The sequence below is a fragment of the Psammomys obesus genome, unplaced genomic scaffold (genome assembly GCF_907164565.1).
Source record: "Psammomys obesus unplaced genomic scaffold, mPsaObe1.curated_primary_1811, whole genome shotgun sequence".
Classification (NCBI taxonomy): Eukaryota; Metazoa; Chordata; class Mammalia; order Rodentia; family Muridae; genus Psammomys; species Psammomys obesus.
In genome coordinates, this window is record NW_026593874.1 from 643397 (window position 1) to 664332 (window position 20936).

At 42.1% G+C, this 20936-nt stretch overlaps 1 protein-coding gene across 1 annotated transcript in view; it reads left to right on the plus strand.

The window, feature by feature from the left end:
* Window positions 1-4931, plus strand: part of LOC129684269 (cytochrome P450 2A3) — a 7228-nt gene extending 2297 nt beyond the window's left edge. Inside the window, exons 5-9 of the mRNA XM_055617377.1 lie at window positions 1010-1186; window positions 2699-2840; window positions 3274-3461; window positions 3876-4017; window positions 4521-4931. Of these exons, the coding sequence (XP_055473352.1) occupies window positions 1010-1186; window positions 2699-2840; window positions 3274-3461; window positions 3876-4017; window positions 4521-4702 (831 nt within the window). The 3' untranslated portion in view covers window positions 4703-4931. The remainder of the gene's footprint in view (window positions 1-1009; window positions 1187-2698; window positions 2841-3273; window positions 3462-3875; window positions 4018-4520) is intronic.
* The last annotated feature ends 16005 nt before the right edge of the window (window positions 4932-20936 follow it).

A 20936-nucleotide genomic window follows, 5' to 3' on the forward strand; every position in this document is an offset into this window, starting at 1 on the left:
ACACACACACACACACACACACACACACACACATACGACACTCAGCTCTTGACCCACTGGACTATGTAGATGAGTGACACTCAGCCACGGAAATACCCAAACACCTGCACCTCTAACCAAAATGTTTACATAGTATGCCCCCCCCCAAAAAAAACCACACAAGAAAGGGTCTTCCAACCCCGCTCATTCACACACCTAAGTATGGCCATCTGCGAAGCTGGTTGAATAACAAGGCAGGCAACCCTGTGAATATCAGCACCACTTAAAATAGCATTTATTTTAATGTCTCAGACAAGCATATATTGTGCATTATTGAGCCTATTCACACCATACCTCCTATGTTCCTTTTTCTCTTGCCCGCTCTGCCTGTTAGTCCTGTTTGTCCCCGAGACAGTTTTAATTCTGCTTCCAGTTGACACATACATGCATACATACGTACACATGTGATTTAAAACCTCAGCACCACAGATGAAAGAACGCATGTGTGAGTTCTCTCTCTGAGCTGGTTATTAAATTTGCTAAATATGGTGCTCTCCAGTTGTACCCATTTCTCTGAAAATGCTGTAACTTTGTTTTTAAGGCCTGAAAAACAATTCAGTATATATATGAGACACCCTGTTTTTGGACACCTAGTTGGATTGCATAATTTAGCTGTTGTGACTACCCAGCACTGGTTTAATGTTGGAAAGCCTCTTAGAACTCATCAATCCAAAGTCCATTAATAATGAACAACTGCCTCCAGCTGATGTCACCAAAAAGCTTAAACATCTACAGATGTAACTCCAACCTAGATGTCAATCAGAAACCCCAAACCTGCATGTGTCCCCAAGTCCATGTCACTTCAAGTCTTCAACAACAAGCCCCCACACTTAATCTGTAAGAGAGCTATGTCTAAGCCCCTGGACAGACAGCTGACACAAATGCCCCTTGCCTTAAGACAGATACCACATCTGCAAGGTTTAGTTCAGTGACATCCTTCTTGGGTTCTTCTCTCCCTTCCCACCTTCAGCTCTATGAGATGTTTTCTTCTGTGATGAAGTACCTGCCGGGGCCACAGCAGCAGGCCTTTAAGGAGCTGCAGGGGCTAGAGGACTTCATAACCAAGAAGGTGGAGCAGAACCAGCGTACCCTGGATCCCAATTCCCCCCGGAATTTCATCGACTCCTTCCTCATCCGCATGCTAGAGGTGAACCCAGGAGCTAGGGAGCACGGGGAGAGGTGCAAAGCCAGGCAGGTTGGACTTGGGCTTGGGAGGGGTGGTACAGAGGACCACACAGCCCCCTCCATTACAATGCTCACAGACCATTCAGCCTCACTGTTCCAGCTGCTCTGCCCTCATTCTCAGGAGGATAGACAAACTAGAGAACTAGACAATATATTGGGCTGCTGTATGCCGGGAACTGTGTTAACAGCTCAGTGATACCCACTATGGCTGCTGTTTTACAAACAAGGAGCTTTTACAAAACAAGCAGCCCAGCTGTAGCCCCCTCCTTCATCACCTCCCAATCCTACTCTCCCTCCCTCTTCTCCCCCTATGCCCCTCCCCCAGTCCACTGATAGGGGAGGTCCTCTTTCCTAGCCTTTGAGGCCTCAGCAGAACTGGCTGCATTGCTTCCTCTGTGGCCTGATAAGGCTTCCCCCCGCCAGGGGGGAGGTGATCAAAGAGCACACCACTGAGTTCATGTCAAAGACAGTCCCTATTCCCATTACTAGGAAACCCACTTAGAGACTGAGCTGCCATGGGCCACATCTGTGCAGGGATTCTAGGTTATCTCCATGCATGGTCCTTGGTTGGAGTATCAGTCTCAGAAAAGATCCCTGTGCCCAGATTTTTTGGTTCTCTTGTCTCCTTGTGGAGCTCCTGTGACCTCCAGGTCTTCCTATCTCCCCCTTCTTTCATAAGATTCCCTGCAGTCTGTGCTGACCTGAAACTTGCTGTGTAGGCCAGGCTAGTCTCAAGCCTGCGGTGGTCCTCCTGAGTCTGCTTTCTGAAGGCTGAGACAGAACTTTACGTAGTCTGACATGCAAAGAATTGAGGGATAAGATTCCTCTAGAAAATATTAAGGATTATAATTAAGAAATAGAATCCTGTTACCTGAAATTCATAGTCTATGGGCTGGAGAGATGGTTCAGTAGTTAAGAGTACAGGGCTGCTCTCCCCGTATAGGGAGAGTATAGGGGTTCAACCCAAGCACCCACCCAGCATCTTACAACCATGCAATTCTAGTCTCAGTAGATCTGACTCCCTCTTCTGGCCTCTGTAGCTACTAAACACACATAGCACTCTGACATACATGCAGACAAAACACTTACAGACATAAAAATAATTCTTAAAAAGCTGTGACTGTCTCACAAAAATGGTCTCTAGTTTTCACTGACTTCCTCTAGCATGACGTCTCTGTCGTTGTTTCGAGAGCCTTTCTCCATCCTTCGTTTCCTAAGTGTTTCTACCTTTTAAAAACTAGTAGCTAAGCTGGTCATTAAAGATCGGTCAACTGAATCATGAATGGCAGAAGGGTGTTTAGGGCACTGGAGCCCATCCAAAGGTCTGGAACTGGACAGAAGTTGACATAGCCAGGAATCACCATCCTATCTTAGCTCTGGGCCAAGGAGAAGTGAACTCAAGGTGGGGAGCAGAGATACAAGGGCACCAAGAGTATAAGGAATGGATCGGCCTTGAATACTTCCCTCCCTTCAGGAGAAGAAGAACCCCAATACAGAGTTCCACATGAAAAACTTGGTAATGACCACACTGAACATCTTCTTCGCGGGCACAGAGACAGTCAGCACCACCCTGCGCTATGGCTTTCTGTTGCTCATGAAGCACCCGGATGTTGAGGGTAAGGCTCCAAGGGACAGGAAATGGCCTGTGGGGTAGATTCTCAACTCTGATCTGCCACAGTGTTCCCTACTTCTCTCAAGAAACCAGACTCTTAGATAACTCGCTCTGCAGAGGCAGAGACATGGCTGGTGGGCATGAGTCTCTGGTTGTTGAACCAACTGTTGTGTTGCTAGCTGACCTTCAAAGAACCCACTTCCCTGCCCCACCTCCATGGTGCTTGCTTAAATCTACTTTCTTGCAACTTCCATGTAATTCTGGTATGACCCTGTTAACAGGAAGCTCCTCCAACAAAGCCTATGACTTGTATGTAGTGAAAATGATTGACAATGTCACACACTGTTTCATGGCCTCCATCTGCTTTCATGGTTTTGAACTCTCACCCCTACTATGAGGTTCTTGTACACCTCTAAATACATCCCTCTTCTTCTCAGCCAAGGTCCATGAGGAGATTGACCGAGTGATTGGCAGGAACAGGCAGCCCAAGTATGAAGACCGCCTGAAGATGCCCTACACTGAGGCTGTGATCCATGAGATCCAGAGATTCGGAGACATGATCCCCATGGGTGTGGCTCGCAGGGTCACAAAGGACACCAAGTTTCGGGATTTCCTCCTCCCTAAGGTGCTGACTCACCCAGCGTTCTTCTTGGACCTCTGGAACCTCCTCCTAGGCCATCTCTCCCTTTCTCAGTGACTGGGTTTTGCTGCCATCACACCCCTCTGTCCTCCTAATTAGAGACTCTTATATCAAATTCTGACTTGAGAGACATGAAGTAGGTAGCTTTGAACCTCCCACCCCAGAACATAGACATTAAGTCACTCACTCATCCTGACTCCTAGAACAGGAGCCCCATAACCCTTGCCTCTCCTGTATCAAGGAGAACCTCACATTCCTCAAAGCTCCTCTCTCAGAGGCACCCAACTCACATGTTACTTTATCTTCACCTGAGATACCCTAACTTGCCCTTCTAACCCCTTTGAGCCAAGAGGACACTCATCCAAATCTAACATACCAAATCTCCTTCCTCATTGACAGGGAACTGAAGTGTTTCCCATGCTGGGCTCTGTGCTGAAAGACCCCAAGTTTTTCTTCAATCCCAGAGAGTTCAACCCAAATCACTTCCTGGATGACAAGGGGCAGTTTAAGAAGAGTGATGCATTTGTGCCCTTTTCCATTGGTAAGAAGCCACTGTCTAGTGCCAGGCTACTGCCCACCTCAACAAATATAGCTCAGCCATAGCTCCCCTGTGGTGCAACCAAGCATCTCTCTCCAACTTGGAATATTCTCTTGGATCTAACCCTCAGCCAACCAGCTGCAGCTGCCAGAATTCCCAGGCACAATGTATCTAAACCCTGGAGATGTGATGGTCAACTTTAGTGACAGATAAAGGGGAAGTAAAAGCTCAAACTAAGGCAGAGGTCTTTCTTGGGTCACACAACCAGTTCTTAGACAGGATGAGGCTGCATGGCAGCATACCCTTCCCCATCTCTGTAGGGAAAGGAATCCACACTTCTCATTGTTACAGCCTGGCGTAAATCAACTCACCTCAAGTAAGGAGGAAACTGAGGCAAAGATAGTAGCACTTTCCTTAAGGGTCTCAGTCCCCCCAGAATGCAGCTAGGGATTTGCTATTGGGGTGACAGCAAGAAGCGACTTCACCTTCCCCTGTCTCCTCTCTAGGAAAACGGTACTGTTTTGGAGAAGGACTGGCTAGAATGGAGCTCTTTCTCTTCCTTACCAACATCATGCAGAACTTCTGCTTCAGATCCCCACAGGCGCCCCAGGACATTGATGTGTCTCCTAGACTTGTGGGGTTTGCTACCATCCCACCAAACTACACAATGAGTTTCTTGCCCCGCTGAACCAGGGATGGATGAGGGTAAAGAGAAGGATTGAGACTAGGTTAGTTGGGGTGGGGTGGGGGTGAAGGGGCCAGATGAACTGGAAAGACAGAGGACAAAGAATAGACTTACTGAAAATAGACTGCCTTGCTGAAGGTAGATATTTCACAGGTAAAGCAAGAGGAGGTGGAAAATCATACTATGTTGGGAATAATAATAATAATAAAATCAGGGTTTATTTTTGGAATAAGTACCTCTGTCAAGTTTATGCTAATGAGTCTTGTGATCTCACTTAGGACTCACAAATGCACGGGCAGGGAAAGAGAGTTCATGACCATTTTATCAGTGAGTCCCACTCCTGCCCTTAAATGTTTCCTTCGTCTAAGTTTACTGAAGTCTCACAGAATCCAAGAGCTCAGTAATGCTTGGATGAAGATCTGTGTGCACTGTCCTTGGGCAGATTTTCAAATATCACCACACCTCAGATAAAACAGCAAAAGCTTGGTCTACTGCCACATCCTAGAGCTATTTCCAGAGCTTTGGGTGGACAGCCGAGCAGGCTTCATCGCTCACCTGCCCACACTCCAATCTACTTATAGAGAAAACTCAGGGTCAGCACATTGACATGAGTGTGTGCTGACTCATGGAGGTGTGTGTAAGTGTGTGGCAGGGTTTCCTCAGGATATGCACGAGTTGGTTTTCAAAGACCTAATGTGTGCTCACAAATCTGGGATCAGAGCCAGTTAAGAGGCTGAAAAGCATGTGCTCCCAAGCACTGGTATAAACCTGAAAGCAGATGCCTGAGCGAGGCACAGTGTCAGTGGCAATGGATACTTTAGCCCCGCATCATTTCAGGTTCTTATTTTTAGGACATATCAGACAGACCAGGGAGGGAGGAAGGGGTGTGAAATCATTGAAACAGCATCTTTGGGAACTATATTGCAAGCCCTTCCCGGTGGCAAACTTCATCTCTACAAGCTGCAGCTTCTTCCTGGGAGAATGACGAGAGAAAGAAGGGAATGGGGTGGGGTAGCGAGGGCAATGGCCCAGTTAGGAAGGTGCTTGCCAAGCAATCATGAGGACCTGAGTTTCGATCCCAGCACTCATCAAAAGTCAGGCCTGATGGCACATGCCTTTCCCCCTAATTCTTGGAGGGGGTTGAAGGACCTTGCACTTCACTTAGGCCCATAGAGAACCTGTCTCAAAAAACAAAGTGGAGAGAGGCTCACTAACAAGTCACAAATCGGCATCCTCGGAACACATAGCTCCAGATGGTCACAGAGGACAGTTACAGGAGGGAAGAGTGGACACAAATCTGCTCAGTGTGACCATTGGCTGTGGGAGGCATTGTGGTCAGTGGCTTCCGTTTCCATGGTAAGGAGCAATACTTGTCTCCTAAGACCAAGCATGAGGAGTGTCTGGACACGGCCAAGGATTATTGAGTTCATGTACTCCCACACAGCACCAAACTCAGTGGTCTGATTCTGCCCTCCACTCTGAGCTATGCTGGAATATGTCATAGTCTCATTAGTTTTGTTGTCAAGGCCTCTTCTTTGGGAAGCAGAGAAAGGAAAGATTTTTTTCCCCAGGGTTGGAGGGAGGTTTCCCCTCTTTATCTTCCTGACTCCCTGCAGCTGAGTGCAGGCAGCTCTTCTTGATGGAGAGAAGCAAGTAAGTAAGATATTTGTACATTACATACACAAAGAGGGAGACACAGAAGAGGGGAGGAGATTAGTATGTATAGGAAGGGGGAAAAGAGAAACTGAAGATTAATGAAGGGTAAATATGGTCAAATGTGTAATATACTTGAAACTATAAACTATGAACAATTAATATACCCCCATTAAAAATAATGCTAAGACTGAGGAGATATTGGCAGTTGATGGCTGCTGAGAATGAAAGAGGCCATGCTCATTAAAAAGATGGCAGCAGATATTCCAAGTCTTTTCTGGAGCTTTTGTCCAGCTGAATGGTCAAATATTGTCCTCAAATATGAGGCACAAATCATTCCCTGGGAAGAAAGATGCCTTTTCCACAAGAGCCTTCTTGGCTCTGCAAAGCTGTGTGCCTGCTGTCTACTTCACTCTGTAGAATTCTGTCAGAAGATGAAGGCATATTTGGCATGGGCTATGCTTGTTCAGTGATGAAGTCTGAGTAGCTGAAGCCAGTGTCAGAAGTAGAATGAGCTCAATTGGGAAGGAACAGTTAGGACAAAGAAATAGAAATAATGGAGAGACTACAGCATGGGACAGAGGATAAGAAGGAAGAAACTCCCATGACTAAGGAGTTTTTCTAGGTGCCTCATCCTCTTGTGTAATGACCATTAGCTCTTCACATAGCTTATCCGGTCCCTGTCTTATTACATCGATGGCTACAGAGAAAATGCTGGAGGAGAGAGGTATTGGGCTCATCTTAACCTAGTGACTCTTCCTGGGATCTGGCTAGGTGTGTTGTCCTGCTGTCCTCCCTGTCTTGAGGAAAATACTCCAAAAGCAGTGAGGAAAGTGTGATGAATAGATAGCCTGGAAAGCTTAGATTTTTGCTACATGTCACAATGCTCTTCTGTCTCAAAATAGGTGCTAAGTAAAGAGGTTTCATCTTTGGTACAAATACCTGCCAATCAGACGGGTCTGGCCAGAATATTCTCAAAAGGAATTCCTAGACTATGAAATAGGGCCTCTATTAGTTATGCTTGACAAGGATGACATAAGTACAAATTTATCCTTCTCATGTTTTCTGAGCTGTGCTGTGTCCCTACTACACACACACACACACACACACACACACACACACACACACGAAACATCCATCAAGAATAAGAATGAGAGGTAAGATACAACCAACTTACCAACCTTGCAAGCTTCCCTAAGGGTCTGGACAATAGTCCATCCATTATCTGCAAGTCAGACATCTTGGCTAGCTGTGCTCTTTAAGCCATATTAGTGGCTGTTTACTATTTTTGAAGGTCCCTTCATTCTGACAGGTGTGTTCTTGAGTTACAATGTCCAATACATCAAAAGTCCTACTGAGGCACCACTCTAGTCTTCCACTCCTCCCAGGAGTCCACAAGAGCCGTGGGGGTTCTCTGTTCCATAATTTCCATCCCGGACTCACTAAAAGCCTAGCAGGTCACAACAACTAAACCCTGCAGTTACTTCTGGGGTCCATCCCAGAATCTTGGAACTCTGATGTTGAGGCTTGTAATTTCTCTGGAGGAGCCATGCAGCCTTGCTTTTCCATAGTTCTTGTGTTTCTGCATTGCGATCTGCACACTTGTTGGTTAGCAACTGTCTTCTGGTTCCAGGTGGGGATATTCTTTTTTTCCCAACTCTATCTAGAATTATTAAAGCTACCTTTCATAAAAATCATGGTATTTCAGGCAAGACATGGACAGACAATCATTAATAGGATACAAGAGCTTCCACACTCCCTTCTTGCATAGACTACCAAAATCCAAAAGCCACTATAAAACCCAATAAAATCTTCATCCAATGCTTTGAAAATGAGGAAGTAGCTTAGAGTGACATTTCACATTAAGGATGTTGTTTAACAAGTTTTCATAAGCCAACATTGATCAGGAACCAGACCTAAGATTTCACAAAAAGCTAGTACAATGTGGGAAATCTAAATGTTAAGAAACTATGAGGCATTGGAGGTTTACGATGAAGTAACTATTGCCCAGAATTATGTTCGAGGTTAATTAAAGAAATCCCAGTGTCTGTGTGGTGATTTGGGTATACAGCTGTTTAGGACTAACAGCAGCATTACTAAAAGATAATTAATAGTAAATCCTAACTACAACATGCCTTAAATTATTTTCTTATATTATTACAATTTACATTCATATGTCTTAAAACGTCTACTTAGACCCTTCAATCCTTTTTGCATTTACCAACTTTGAAACATTTTCCTAGAACCTCACACAATTTTTATATCCTCGTAATTTAAACTTTCATGTCCTCTGACCTTACATAAACTTTATGCCTTTCTATCCAGGTATTTACCATAAGATACAGGGAATTAACATGAAGCCTGTGAGCAAAGCAAACCTGTTTGCCTTTCTAAATAAAATGCCTAGTACCTAGTAGTTCTAGCTAGCTAATGAATTGACCAATGAACTAACAGTGGATTGAATTTTTTGCTCTTTAGCTGCAAAACTACCATTAGCCATCAGTGTGATCAGAGACCTGAGAAGGATAAATTATAAGCTTAATAAATGTACAATCTATGTACTAATCAAAATGACAGTGACAACTAGTCAGTCCACCATCTAGGCAATTGTCCCTGGCTCCTGTGGTCTCATGGCATCATGAGCAGAGGCAGTATGGCCATCAGACACAGAAGATGAGAGATTTTCTGAGGAAAAAAAGAACATGAGAGATTGACCTCACCTCATCTTCAGCAACGTGAAACATTGACTCTCCAGGTGACAATAGCTTTGTTCACAGTTTAGGCTGGGCCCTAGCAGTGGGCCAGTTGGGGCCGTCTGGCCCAGTGGTTAGCATACCACAATCCAGAGTCATCTGGATTTGAAGTCATCTGTCGTTGTACTCAAATCTTCTCAGAGACCTTGGGGAGCTACTGCCAGGATGAGGGGACTCTCTGTCACATTAAGCTTACACATGTTAAAATGCCATATTCCACAGATCTCTGCCAAACTTGAGGGTTAGCATATGAGTTACTCTTTGTCTGTCTTTAGTCATCTTCTCCAGACTGTATCCTATAAAACAGACTGCTATAATCTCTAATTCTGGCATGTTCCTTAGATAAGTGTTTTAGAAACATATCCATTTTAAGTAGATCTACATAGGTAACTAACTTTGTAGTTACCCATCCTAGGCTTAACCTCAAAAACATAAACAAGAGACTAGATAAAGCTCAATCTTATTACCCACTGTAGTCATTAGCATAACTTTAAATATCTTTCTGAACTAAAATCAAAGAAAAACTTTCAATCAGATACAGTTTATAGAGGGACTAGTAAATCTTGCTGCTCCTACCACTACATTGCATTAAAACTGAACAGCAAAAAGCTTAAAAGACAAAAGTTGCACTTAGCACTAAACAGAGACCTGAACATAGCTGGCAGCCCTCAACAAAGATGGCGGTAAAACAAAAGGTCCACCTTTTTTATCCCTGAACCAACAAGGCAGATAGCCATGTGTTGTTACAGGCCATGGAGGCAATTTAAAACATAGCCATTAGGTGTCACTGGTGGTGTTGCTGTCTCCAATGGTATAGCACTGTGGAGCATTTACAGTTTCCTGTAACTGAGTTCTAACATTGCAATCAAATAAGTCTTAGTACCAAATGCATAACAGAACAGTATAGAACAATTTTAAACTGGCCATACCAAACCTATCAACCAGAAAGAAACAGTATTAATCTGTTCACTCAGGAACCAGCGGTCAGGCACACACTTCAAATCAGCCTGTTAATCTGAATAGACTTTTACAAACCAGGGCTGAATCACACATACAGCATGCCACAAAAACACAACCTGGAAATATATATATATGTGTGTGTGTGTGTGTGTATGTCCCATAAAGATATTATTATAAAATACCTGATAAACTTTAAAATGTTTCATAGCCTTAAACACATTTTTAGAAGAAATCTGTTTTTGGAATATCAAAATAAAGAGCCCTTTTTAGGAACAAAATCACAAAGCATAACCATAATTTTAAAAGTCCAACCCAAATTTTACCAGTGCAAACAAATCCAATCTCTAAAATCAATATCAATTTAAAATGATACTTGTCTTCTTCGTCTAAATTAAATAGGATGATAAACAAAATTCATTACGACTAAGAAGTTCTGTAATTTTTCTTTCTTTGCTCTGACCCACACCATGTGGCAATTTCAACATGGTAGAGTCACATTATGTGTCATGGCAAGCCACATGCTTGCATTTTAAAAACAGTTGTGCTTCTACAGATCTTACAAACACATATGCGCGCACACACACACACACACATATATTCTAAACAAGAGTTTGAATTTAACCTTTAAACATATCCAATAACTGTTAATCTGTAACCAAGACATACAGATCATATTAATCATTTAAGATCGGTCAGAAAGAAACATGTAATGGCCATACATACACTTAAACAGACAGACAAAACTTTTCTTACTCCATCCAGCTGTAATTTCAAGCACTTTGTTATCTGTTAAATCTACGAGGGAGTTTAGAACTTGCTGGCAGTGTTTCCTGGGTTGCCATATGATGGAGCCATCCCTTGGCATGCCTCCTTGCCTCTGCCTTCTCATGCTGACCCTGGAAAGGTAGTGGACACCACCACAGTGGAAGTTTACCATTGCTATTTTCTCTATCAGAAGGCAGGCTTGCACAAGTGGAGCTCATCTAAGCAGAGAGAGCTCCACACCTCTGCCCTCCAGGTAGAAATGTGCCCATCAGTCTGGGTGGCTCACTCCACACACCCCATTCTTGGCTGCTCTCTACCTATCCTGCCTGAGGCATGCTCCCACCAGTGACCAGAGGTGCCTAGCTTGTAGCATTAGAATCACAGGGCAGGCAAAGTCACCATGGTGCATAGCTGGTTGGTCTTATTCCAGCCAACTACACCAGCCTATATTTCCACTAGACCAGAAACCAGAGAGCAATGGCAGAGGTGCCAAGATTGAGGCTCCCTTGCCCAGGGACTAGGCAGGCGCTGTGCTGCCATGGGCAGGATTGTTACCACTTGGGTGGGATGGTCTGGCCACCACAATACTGAAAGTATGCTCACTGGCTGCTACCTGGCCAGAGCAGTCCCAAATAATTTCATTCCTATCCCCACCCTCTCATCTCCACCCATCCCATGCCTGCCACTGGCACCAGAGCACCTGTCACCAAAGCACCCACTGCCAGAGTGCCCACTGATCCTGCAGCAGTGGGACGTGGGGAGAGGGAATAATGAGTGAGTGGAGGGATCAGAAGGGGTTAGAGGAAGTCTGTCCCATAGTGTCCATCTTAAGTTGAAACAAACACCAAGAAAACACAAGGAACAAGACAGACAGACAAATCCACAAAAAGTAGCCACTCCACAACTGAAAACAAAAATGGAACTAAGTGCTTGGCCTCTGCTAGTGTTGGGGAGGGTAGTGTTGGGGAGGGCAGAAACAGCACACAGAAGTGAGAAACCAACAAGGACTTGTTTCCTCCATTGAAAATTCCTCCAGAAATGAAACAGGGTCCCCCTCTGAGGCAGGCTCAAATCTGCCCCGAAGAAGTTTTTTAATAGATGAACAAAGAAGCCGTGTAGCTGTTCTGCAGTTGGAAACAGAAGTGGATCCAAAAGCTCAAGTCATAGATTCATAGACTCCCTTTATGGCTTCCCTGTCATTGAAACCAAGAATGGTGGGTGGTTTCTACCTGAACCACCTCCTGAAAGTGGGACTCTCTACCTGAGTTCCTGCCCCAAACTGACTAGCAGACAAGCCAGGAATATATCTGACTTATTTGGTTGTGATCCCCAGGTATGTCTTTCCTAGTCACGTCTTGCCACTTGTACAGACACCTCGAAGTTTTTCAGAACAGAAAGTAAACACAAACATGGACACTGCACAGAGACACTTAGACCATTACCTGCCTGCACAAGACCCTCCAGTTTGGGGGTCCTGGAGTCTTGGGGGTCACAAACAAGCCCTCAAATATTATTCCCAGTTCATAAGACCCCCCAAAGATCACCAGGAATCAACTCAGCTGCAAATACATGAGGGTTTATTCAGTGCAAGCTCAAGCTCAGGATGCAAACCTTCCTGTGGAATCAGAAGAGGAGTGAGGCCCTGAGGTCCAGGGGAATGGGATTAAAAAAAAAAAACCGAACCACAAGCCCAGGTCTCCAAGCCTTGGCATTACATGATTGGGTAGGGAAGCTGACCTTTAAAATTATTGGCTTAGTTCAGGTACCAAGACCATAAACGGTTCTGGCTAGGCCATGTGGGTGGGTTGCCAGGAGATAGTATCTCTTAAGTGTAAAAAGGACCAAAGAATGCCCGGTTACTCCCTGCAGTTGGCTGGACATATCTCAACATGGTCTTTCTTTTGTTTAAAATTGTATCCAGGACTCTAGTTATGTGGCTCCAAGATTCAAATTTTAAATCTTGGATCTCTCAGGACCTAACAGATATCTGCAGAACATTCCATTCAAACACAAAAGAATATATCTTCTTCTCAGCACGTTATGGAACCTTCTCCAAAGTTGACCACATACTCAGACACAGAGCAAGCTTCAACAAATACAAGAACATTGAAATAATGGATTAAAGCTAGACTTCAACAACAACAGACACAATAAAATGCCTCCAAACTAATAGAAACTGAACAACTCTCTACTTAATGACCACTGGCTCAGAGAGGAAATAAAGATAGAAATTAGAGACTTTCTATAATTCAATGAAAATGAAGGTACAACACACCAAAACTTATGGGACACAATGAGAGCAAAGAGGAAAGTTCATAGCACTAAGTGCCTTCATAAAGAAAGTAGAGAGGTCATACTAACAACTTAACAGCTCACCTGAAACCTCTAGAGAAAAAGGAAGCAAAAACTGCCGTAGCCCTGCCAGCAGAGTCGAAGAGTTATTGAGTGGGGAGTGGGGATTGAAAAAAACAAAAATAAAAACACAAGACATAATGAGAGCCCACCCAAGAATGAAAACAACTGTAAAAGAAAAACAGCTGTGACTATTCCCATCCTTGCATTAAAGCCGGAGGCACGTAGCTCTCAGACGGCAGGATGAAAACTGCTCTGAGATAGCTTTGAATTGAAACCAGAGGCAGATAGCTCTCGAAGGGCAGGGTGAGTTGTTTTGAGAACACTCACAAATGGCTAAAAACTGCAAAAAACTGGGGTAAACTATCTTCATGCTATTCTTGCTGACCAATCAATGTATAGAGCAAAAGTGGCCAGATTTTTAAGTATAAAAACCCTGTGCTTTGCATGTTCGGGGTCGTCTCTTGCCTTTGGAGGGGTGACCCTGTCATAATTGGAATAAAAAAAAAGTATTGCTTTTGCATCGAGTTGTGGTCTGTAGGAGTTCCTGGGAAGGGCACGATCTTGAACTTCTGAGCTGTGAGACCCCAGGTCTTACAATAAGGGATCAGCTCAAGAGGGCTGTCAGTAAAAACTGCTGCTGCCTGGTTTATTCTATAATTCTTTTCTTTAGTCAGAGCAAAGCACCTCAATACAATGAAGGAGTTCATCGAGAAGTCAAACTTGTTTACCTCGACCACCTCTCTTTGTGAACCTCACACAAACAAAAGGAAGGAGCTTGCCAAAACATCCTGTTTATCTCTGTCTCAAGGCAAAGGCCAGGATGAAAACAGGTTTTTTGCTGAAAAATCAGTAACAAAGCAGCCTGACAAAAAGCAGCTCTCCATTTTTTTATATTTTTACAGAGGACCATAGTTTAAGAGCTATGAAGCAGAAGATTGTGCCTGTCTTAGGTTGTCTTTCTTGAAAGATATATTTTCACCCATCATTGGTACATGAATTCCATTGTTCATGCTCTGCCTTAGGTTGAATTTTCCTCAGAGAGTTCTTACTCGTTTTTGACTACCAACTTCTGCCAGGGTAGACGCTGGAGTTTAATCTTATACAGATCAGCTTTAACATTCTAAAAGGCCTTGATGAAGGTTTTAATTATCACTGATAAGATACATGCTCCTAATAAGAGTAATAATCAAGTCCAGTAACACTCCATAAAAGTGACATAAAAGATGACACCTTATCAAAATATCAAGCCTGGGAAACATTCACAGGACCCATAATAAAACAGAGCTGTCAAACAAACAGAACCTGTTGTCCATTTGAAAGCTTAGAAATACAGTTTTTTTTTCTTTTAGTTTACATTGATGGCAAGAAACATTAAAGTTTGAGTCTTCTCCTGCTGATGTGGGATCAGCCTTGCCAGGCCACAAATGAAAACAATGCAGCGAGTCCTAATGATACCTGATAGGCTAGTGTCAGATGGAAGGGGAGGAGGACCTCTCCTATCAGTGGACTTGGAAAGGGGCATGGGAGGAGATGAGGGAGGAAGAGTGTGATTGGGAGGGACTGAGAGAGGAGCCTATAACTGGGATACAAAGTGAGTAAACTGTAATTAATAAAAAATTTTTTAAAAAGTTTGAGTCTTGTATAAAAATGTTAACATTTCCAAACAACAAAGCATAAGGAGGATTTACACAGGCAGTTATAGGGCCTCCCAAGAGTTTTTGTGGCAAGGTTCCAAATATAGGTCTGCTCAAAACCAGAATCAGACCACCAAAGTCCCACAGTCAGTCCTCTTTCCCATTCTTCCTGATTTTGTTGAGAATTGTCCTGATTACCAGACCAATCAAGTCCAGTCACATTGTATCTAAAAGGTTTCTCTGCCCAACATCTTCTCTGTCGAGCAGTGTAACAGGCACATAAACCCAATACAGTTTTCCATTCACCATCAGGACAGAATTCACCATGGTCAGCAGAAGAAACATCCTCCCCCTGGGGAACATCTCCAGTAAATCACACCAACCTTTCTGGGATCCACCAGGCTCCTTCAGTGTCCTGTGGAAAAGCATAAACATGCTCTCTTCCTCATGTTAATACAGGGTCAGGGCCCTGCCATATTCCACTAATTGGATCTTTTCATGTCACTTGGGAATAATTATGTTTGATATTAGGATGCCACAATCAATCAGCCACAGAACAGACTTGTATATCCACATTCAAAATATTTTAAGTAAAGAGAGCATGATTACGATAATTCTGTGGTGTTTGGGGATATAACTCCACCACCACCATCCCCCCCTTTTTTTTATAATTGGTTCTTAAGAGATCCAAGGGTATGCTTCACAATTCCTTGACCTTGAGGATTATATGAAATACTTGTTTTATGACTTATATTCTTTTGAGCACAAAAACACTGAAAACCCTGACTAGTAACTTATCCAATGCTATTATCAGTCTTTATAATGGAAGTAATACCAATTGTAGTAAAACATTTTAAGCAATGGCTTATAACATGTTTGGTGGCTTCTCCTGCTAAGGAAGTTGCCATGATAAATCCTGAAAATGTAACAATTGTTACATGAACATAATCTAGTTTTTAAAATTTTGAGATGTTCATTTGTTGTTTAGAATGGTTCTGACCCTAGGCTTTAAGTAGGTTAACTTTATGTTACAGATTTTAAACATACCCAATGACCAATAATCTATAACCAAGACATATAGAATATGGTAAACTTATACATGCAAAACAGACAGGTAAAATGCCTTGCTATTTGTTGAATCCAATTTTTATGACCATGGAGGCTTTGTAGCAGAATTAACCATTAACTTTCTTACCAGAGAAACAGAGAGGCTGGTTTTTTTTGTTTTGTTTTGTTTTTTTGCTGGAGTGGCTTTAGCTGTAGCTTGACCTTGTTCAGCAAATTTTGACTTCCATAACAAATTATCTTCTCCTACTAAACATTCTCTTGCTGATTGCTTACAGTCTCCTGGGCAGAGGGCCTCAATAGACAAGGATTCTAACAGAGCTTTAGCAAAAGTGGTGTACATGGAGCACATACATTTTCAATTCTTTTAGTTTTTTTCTTTTACTGAGAAGCATTGTTTTCTTTTTTATTAACTACAGTTTATTCACTTTGTATCACAGCTGTAGCCCCCTCTCCCATTCCCTCCCAATCCCACCCTCCCTGTTTTTCTCCTGTGCTCTTCCAGAAAAATGATAGGGGAGGTGCGCCTCCCCTTCCATCTGACCTTAGTCTATCAGTTCTCATCAGGACTGGCTTCATTCTCTTCCTCTATGGAGTGGTAAGGCTTCTCCCCCTCTCAAGTGTGGTGATCAAAGAGGCAGCCCATGAGTTAATGTCAGAGACAGTCTCTGTTCCTATTATTGGGGGACCCTCATGGGCTACTTCTGTGCAATGGTTCTAAATTATCTCCATGCATCATCCTTGCGTGGTATTCTATTCAACTCCATTGATATCCATCACTCTGTTTCTATGCCAATACCATGCAATTTTTATTGTTATTGCTCTGTAGTACAGTTTGAGATCAGGGATGGAGATACCTCCAGATGATCTGTTGTTGTACAGGATCATTTTGGCAATTCTCATTTTTTTTGTTTTTCCATATGAATTTGAGACTTGTTCTTTCAAAGTCTGTAAAGAATTGTGTTGGTATTTTGATGGGAATTGCATTGAAACTGTAGATTGCTTTTGCCAGAATGGTCATTTTCACTATGTTAATTCTACCAATCCATGGGCACAGGAGATTTTTCCATCTTCTGATATCTTCTTCAATTTCTTCAGAGACTTGAAGTTTTTTCATATATGTCTTTCACTTGCTTGGTTAGAGTCACACCAAGGTACTTTATATTATTAGTGGCTATTGTGAAGGGTGTTGTTTCCCTAATTTCTTTCTCAGCCCTTTTGTCTTTGATATACAGGAGGGCTTATGTTTTTTTTTAGTTAATTTTGTATCAAGCCACTTTGCTGAAGGTGTTTATCAGCTGAAGGAGTTCTCTGAATTTTGCAGGTCGCTCATATATACTATCATATCATCTGTGAACAGTGATACATTGACTTCTTCCTTTTGATTTGTATCCCCTTAAGCTCCTTTAGTTTTCTTACTGCTTTAGCTAGTACTATGTTGAAGAGATACAGAGCGAGTGGGCAGCCTTGCTTTATCCCTTATTTCAGTGGGATCGATTTAACTTTCTCTCCATTTAGTTTGATGTTGGCTATAGTCTTGCTGAATATTGTCTTTACTATGTGTCAGTATGTGCCTTGTTTCCCTGATCTCTCCAATACTTTAAACATGAATGGATGTTGGATTTTGTCAAATGCTTTTGCAGTATCTAAGGAGATGATCATGTGGTTTTTCTCTTTCTGTTTGTTTATATGGTGGGTTACATCGATGGATTTTCATATATTGAACCACCCCTGCATACCTGGGATGAAGTCTACTTGGTCGTAGTGGATGATATTTTATATGTGTTCTTGGATTCAGTTTGCAAGTATTTTGTTGAGTATTTTTGCCTCAATGTTCATAAAGGGGATTGGACTGAAATTCTCTTTCTTTGTTGGGTCTCTGTGAGGTTTAGTTATCAAGGTGACTGTGGCTTCATAGAATGAGTTTGGTAGTGTTCCTTCTGTTTCTATTTTGTGGAATAGTTTGAAGAGTATTGGTGTTAACTCTTCTTTGAAGGTCTAGTAGAATTCTGTGCTGAAACCATCTGACCCTGGCCTTTTTTTGGATGGGAGACTTTTGATGACAGCTTCTATTTCCTTAGGGGATATAGGACTAGACTATTTAATTGATTTACCTGGTCTTGATTCAGCTTTGGCAAGTGGAATCGATCAAAAAAAATTGTCCATTTCATTTAGATTTTCAAATTTTGTGGCATATAGGCTTTTGAAGTAAGACCTAATGATTGTTTGGATTTCCTCAGTGTCTGTTCTTATGTCCCACTTTTCATTTCTTGTTTTGTTGAGTTGGATAGTGTCTCTCTGCTTTTTAGTTAGTTTCACTAAGGGTTTGTCTATCTTGTTGATTTTCTCAAAGAACCAGCTCTTGGTTTCATTGATTCTTTGAATTGTTTTGTTTGTTTCTATTTTATTAATTTCAGCCCTGAGTTTGATTATTTTCAGCTTTCTACTCCTCTTTGGTGTGTCTGTTTCTTTTTTTCCTAGGGCTTTTAGGTGAGCCATTAAGTTGCTTGAATGAGATGTTTCAAATTTCTTCTTGAACACACTAAGTGCTATGAACTTTCCTCCTAGCACTGCTTTCATTGTGGCCCATAAGTTTGGATATGTTGTTCCTTAATTTTCATTGAATTCTTGGAAGACTCTAATGTCTTTCTTTATTTCTTCCCTGACCCAGCTGTCATTGAATAGTGAGTGGTTCAGTTTCCATGTGTGTGTTGGCTCTTTGATATTTCTGTTGTTGTTGAGGTCCAGCTTTATTCCACGGTGATCAAATAGGATACAAGGGATTATTTCAATCTTCTTGTATTTGTTGAGGCTCACTTTGGAGAAGGTTCCATGAGGTGCTAAGAAGAAGGTAAAATCTTTTGTGTTTGGGTGTAAGGTTCTGTAGACTTCTGTTAGGTTCATTTGATTCATGACCTCTGTTAGAAACATTGTTTCTTTGTTTAGTTTCTGTTTTGTTGACCTGTCCTTTGTTGAGAGTGGGGTGTTGAAGTCTCCCAGTATTAATGTGTGGGGATCTATGTGTGATTTAAGTTTTATCAATATTTCTTTTCAAAATGTGGGTGTCCTTGTATTTGTGGCATAGATGTTTAGGATAGTGATGTCTTCCTGGTGAAATTTTCCCTTGATGAGTATGATATGTCCTTCCCCATCTTTTTTGATTAATTTTGGTTGAAAGTCTATTTTATCAGATATTAGAATGGCTACTCCTGCTTGCTTCTTGGATCCACTTGCTTGGAAAGATGTCTTCCAGCCCTTTACCTTCAGGTAATATCTATCTTTGTGACTTAGGTCTGTTTCTTGTATGCAATAAATTGTTGGGTCTTTTTTTGCATCCATTCTGTTAGTCTGTGCCTTTTTATTGGAGGGTTGAGTACATTGATGTTGAGAGAGATTAATAACCAGTGACTGTTAGAGCCTTTGATATTGATGTTGGCTGTGGTAGTGTAGTTTGTGTGTTCGGCTACTGTTTGTTTTTCTGTAGTGAGGTTATTTATTTTTTGTGTTTTCCTGAGAATAATTAGTTTTCTTGGGTTGTATTTTTCCTTCTAGTATCTTCTGTAATGCATGGATTTGTGGGTAGGTGTTATTTAAATTTGTTTTTGTCGTTGACTATCTTGTTTTCTCCATCAATGATGACTGAGAGTTGTGCTGAGTATAGTAGCCTGAGCTGACATCTGTGTTCTCTTAGGGTCTGCATGATATATGTCCAGGCCATTCTGGCTTTCATAGTCTCTGCTGAGAAGTCAGGTGTGATTCTGATGAGTTTACCATTATATGTTACTTGGTCTTTTTCTCTTGCAGCTTTTAGTATATATTTTTTTGTTCTGTATACTTACTGTTTTGATTAGTATATGGCAGGATAATTTCTGGTCTAATTTATTATTTAGGTGTTTTGTAGGCCTCTTGTGTGTTTATAGGCCTTTCCTTTAAATTGGGAAAATTTTCTTCTGTGATTTTGTTGAAAATATTTTCTGGGCCTTGAAAATGGGAATCTTCTTTTTCCTTTATTCTTATTATTCTTAGATTTTCTCTTTTCATGTCTTGGATTTCTTGGATGGTTTGTGTCAGGAATTTTTTAAATTTATTATTTTCTTTGATGGATACCTCAGTTTCTTCCATTGTATCTTCCACACCTGAGATTGTTTCTTCCATCTATTGTAGTCTATTGGTTATGCTTACCTCTGTAATTCCTGTTTTCTTTCCTAAGTTCTTACTCTCTATGATTTCCTCCGTTTATGTTTTTTTTTTAATTTTTCCAATTCTATTTTCAGATCTTTCACCATTTTGTTGATTTCCTTAATCTGTTTGACTACATTTTCCTGTTTTTCCTTCAATTCCTTCACCTGTTTGTTTTAACATTCCTCTGTTTCTTTTATTTCTTTCTGTGACTTAATTATTTCCTCTCTGAAGGACAGTTTCCTGTATTTCTTTAGGCATGGCCATAATCTGTTTGACTTTCTCTTCCTCTAGTTCTTTACATATTTTATTTGTTTCCTCCATTATCCTCTTCATAAGCATAGATGTAAGGTCATTTTCTTGAATTTCACTTACGTTGGGGTTTCCAGGGCTACTTGCCCCTGGATAACTGAGTTCTGAAGATACCATATTGCTTTGTTTTTTGTTGGTTGTGCTTTTATGCTGGCCTCTACCCATTTGTCTGTCTCAGGTGTTGGCCACTAATTTCTGGTTCCTGCTGGAATCCTAGGGTGGAAAGAATCCCTTGGCAGGGTTCTGATGGAGGTCTGGGTCCGCAGTTCCTTCTAGGATGGCAAGTAGAACACACAGGCACAGGTGCATGGCTCCACCTTGCTGCTGACTGTGTGCCTGGTTGCCTGCAGGAACCCAGGTTCTTTTCCCGAGAACTTTTTGGTATGGGGGTGTCGGCTGAATGCTCTGAGTTTAGGCCTGCTGTTCCTCTCCCTGTGGAGCTTCCACCCAACAGAGAAACTCAGTTTCTGGTGCCCTGTGGACCTCAGATCAGTCTGGAATGGTGAGTTGGGTGTGCAGGTAAGACTTTGTGCTGGCGGCTGGACACCCCACTCTGGGCCG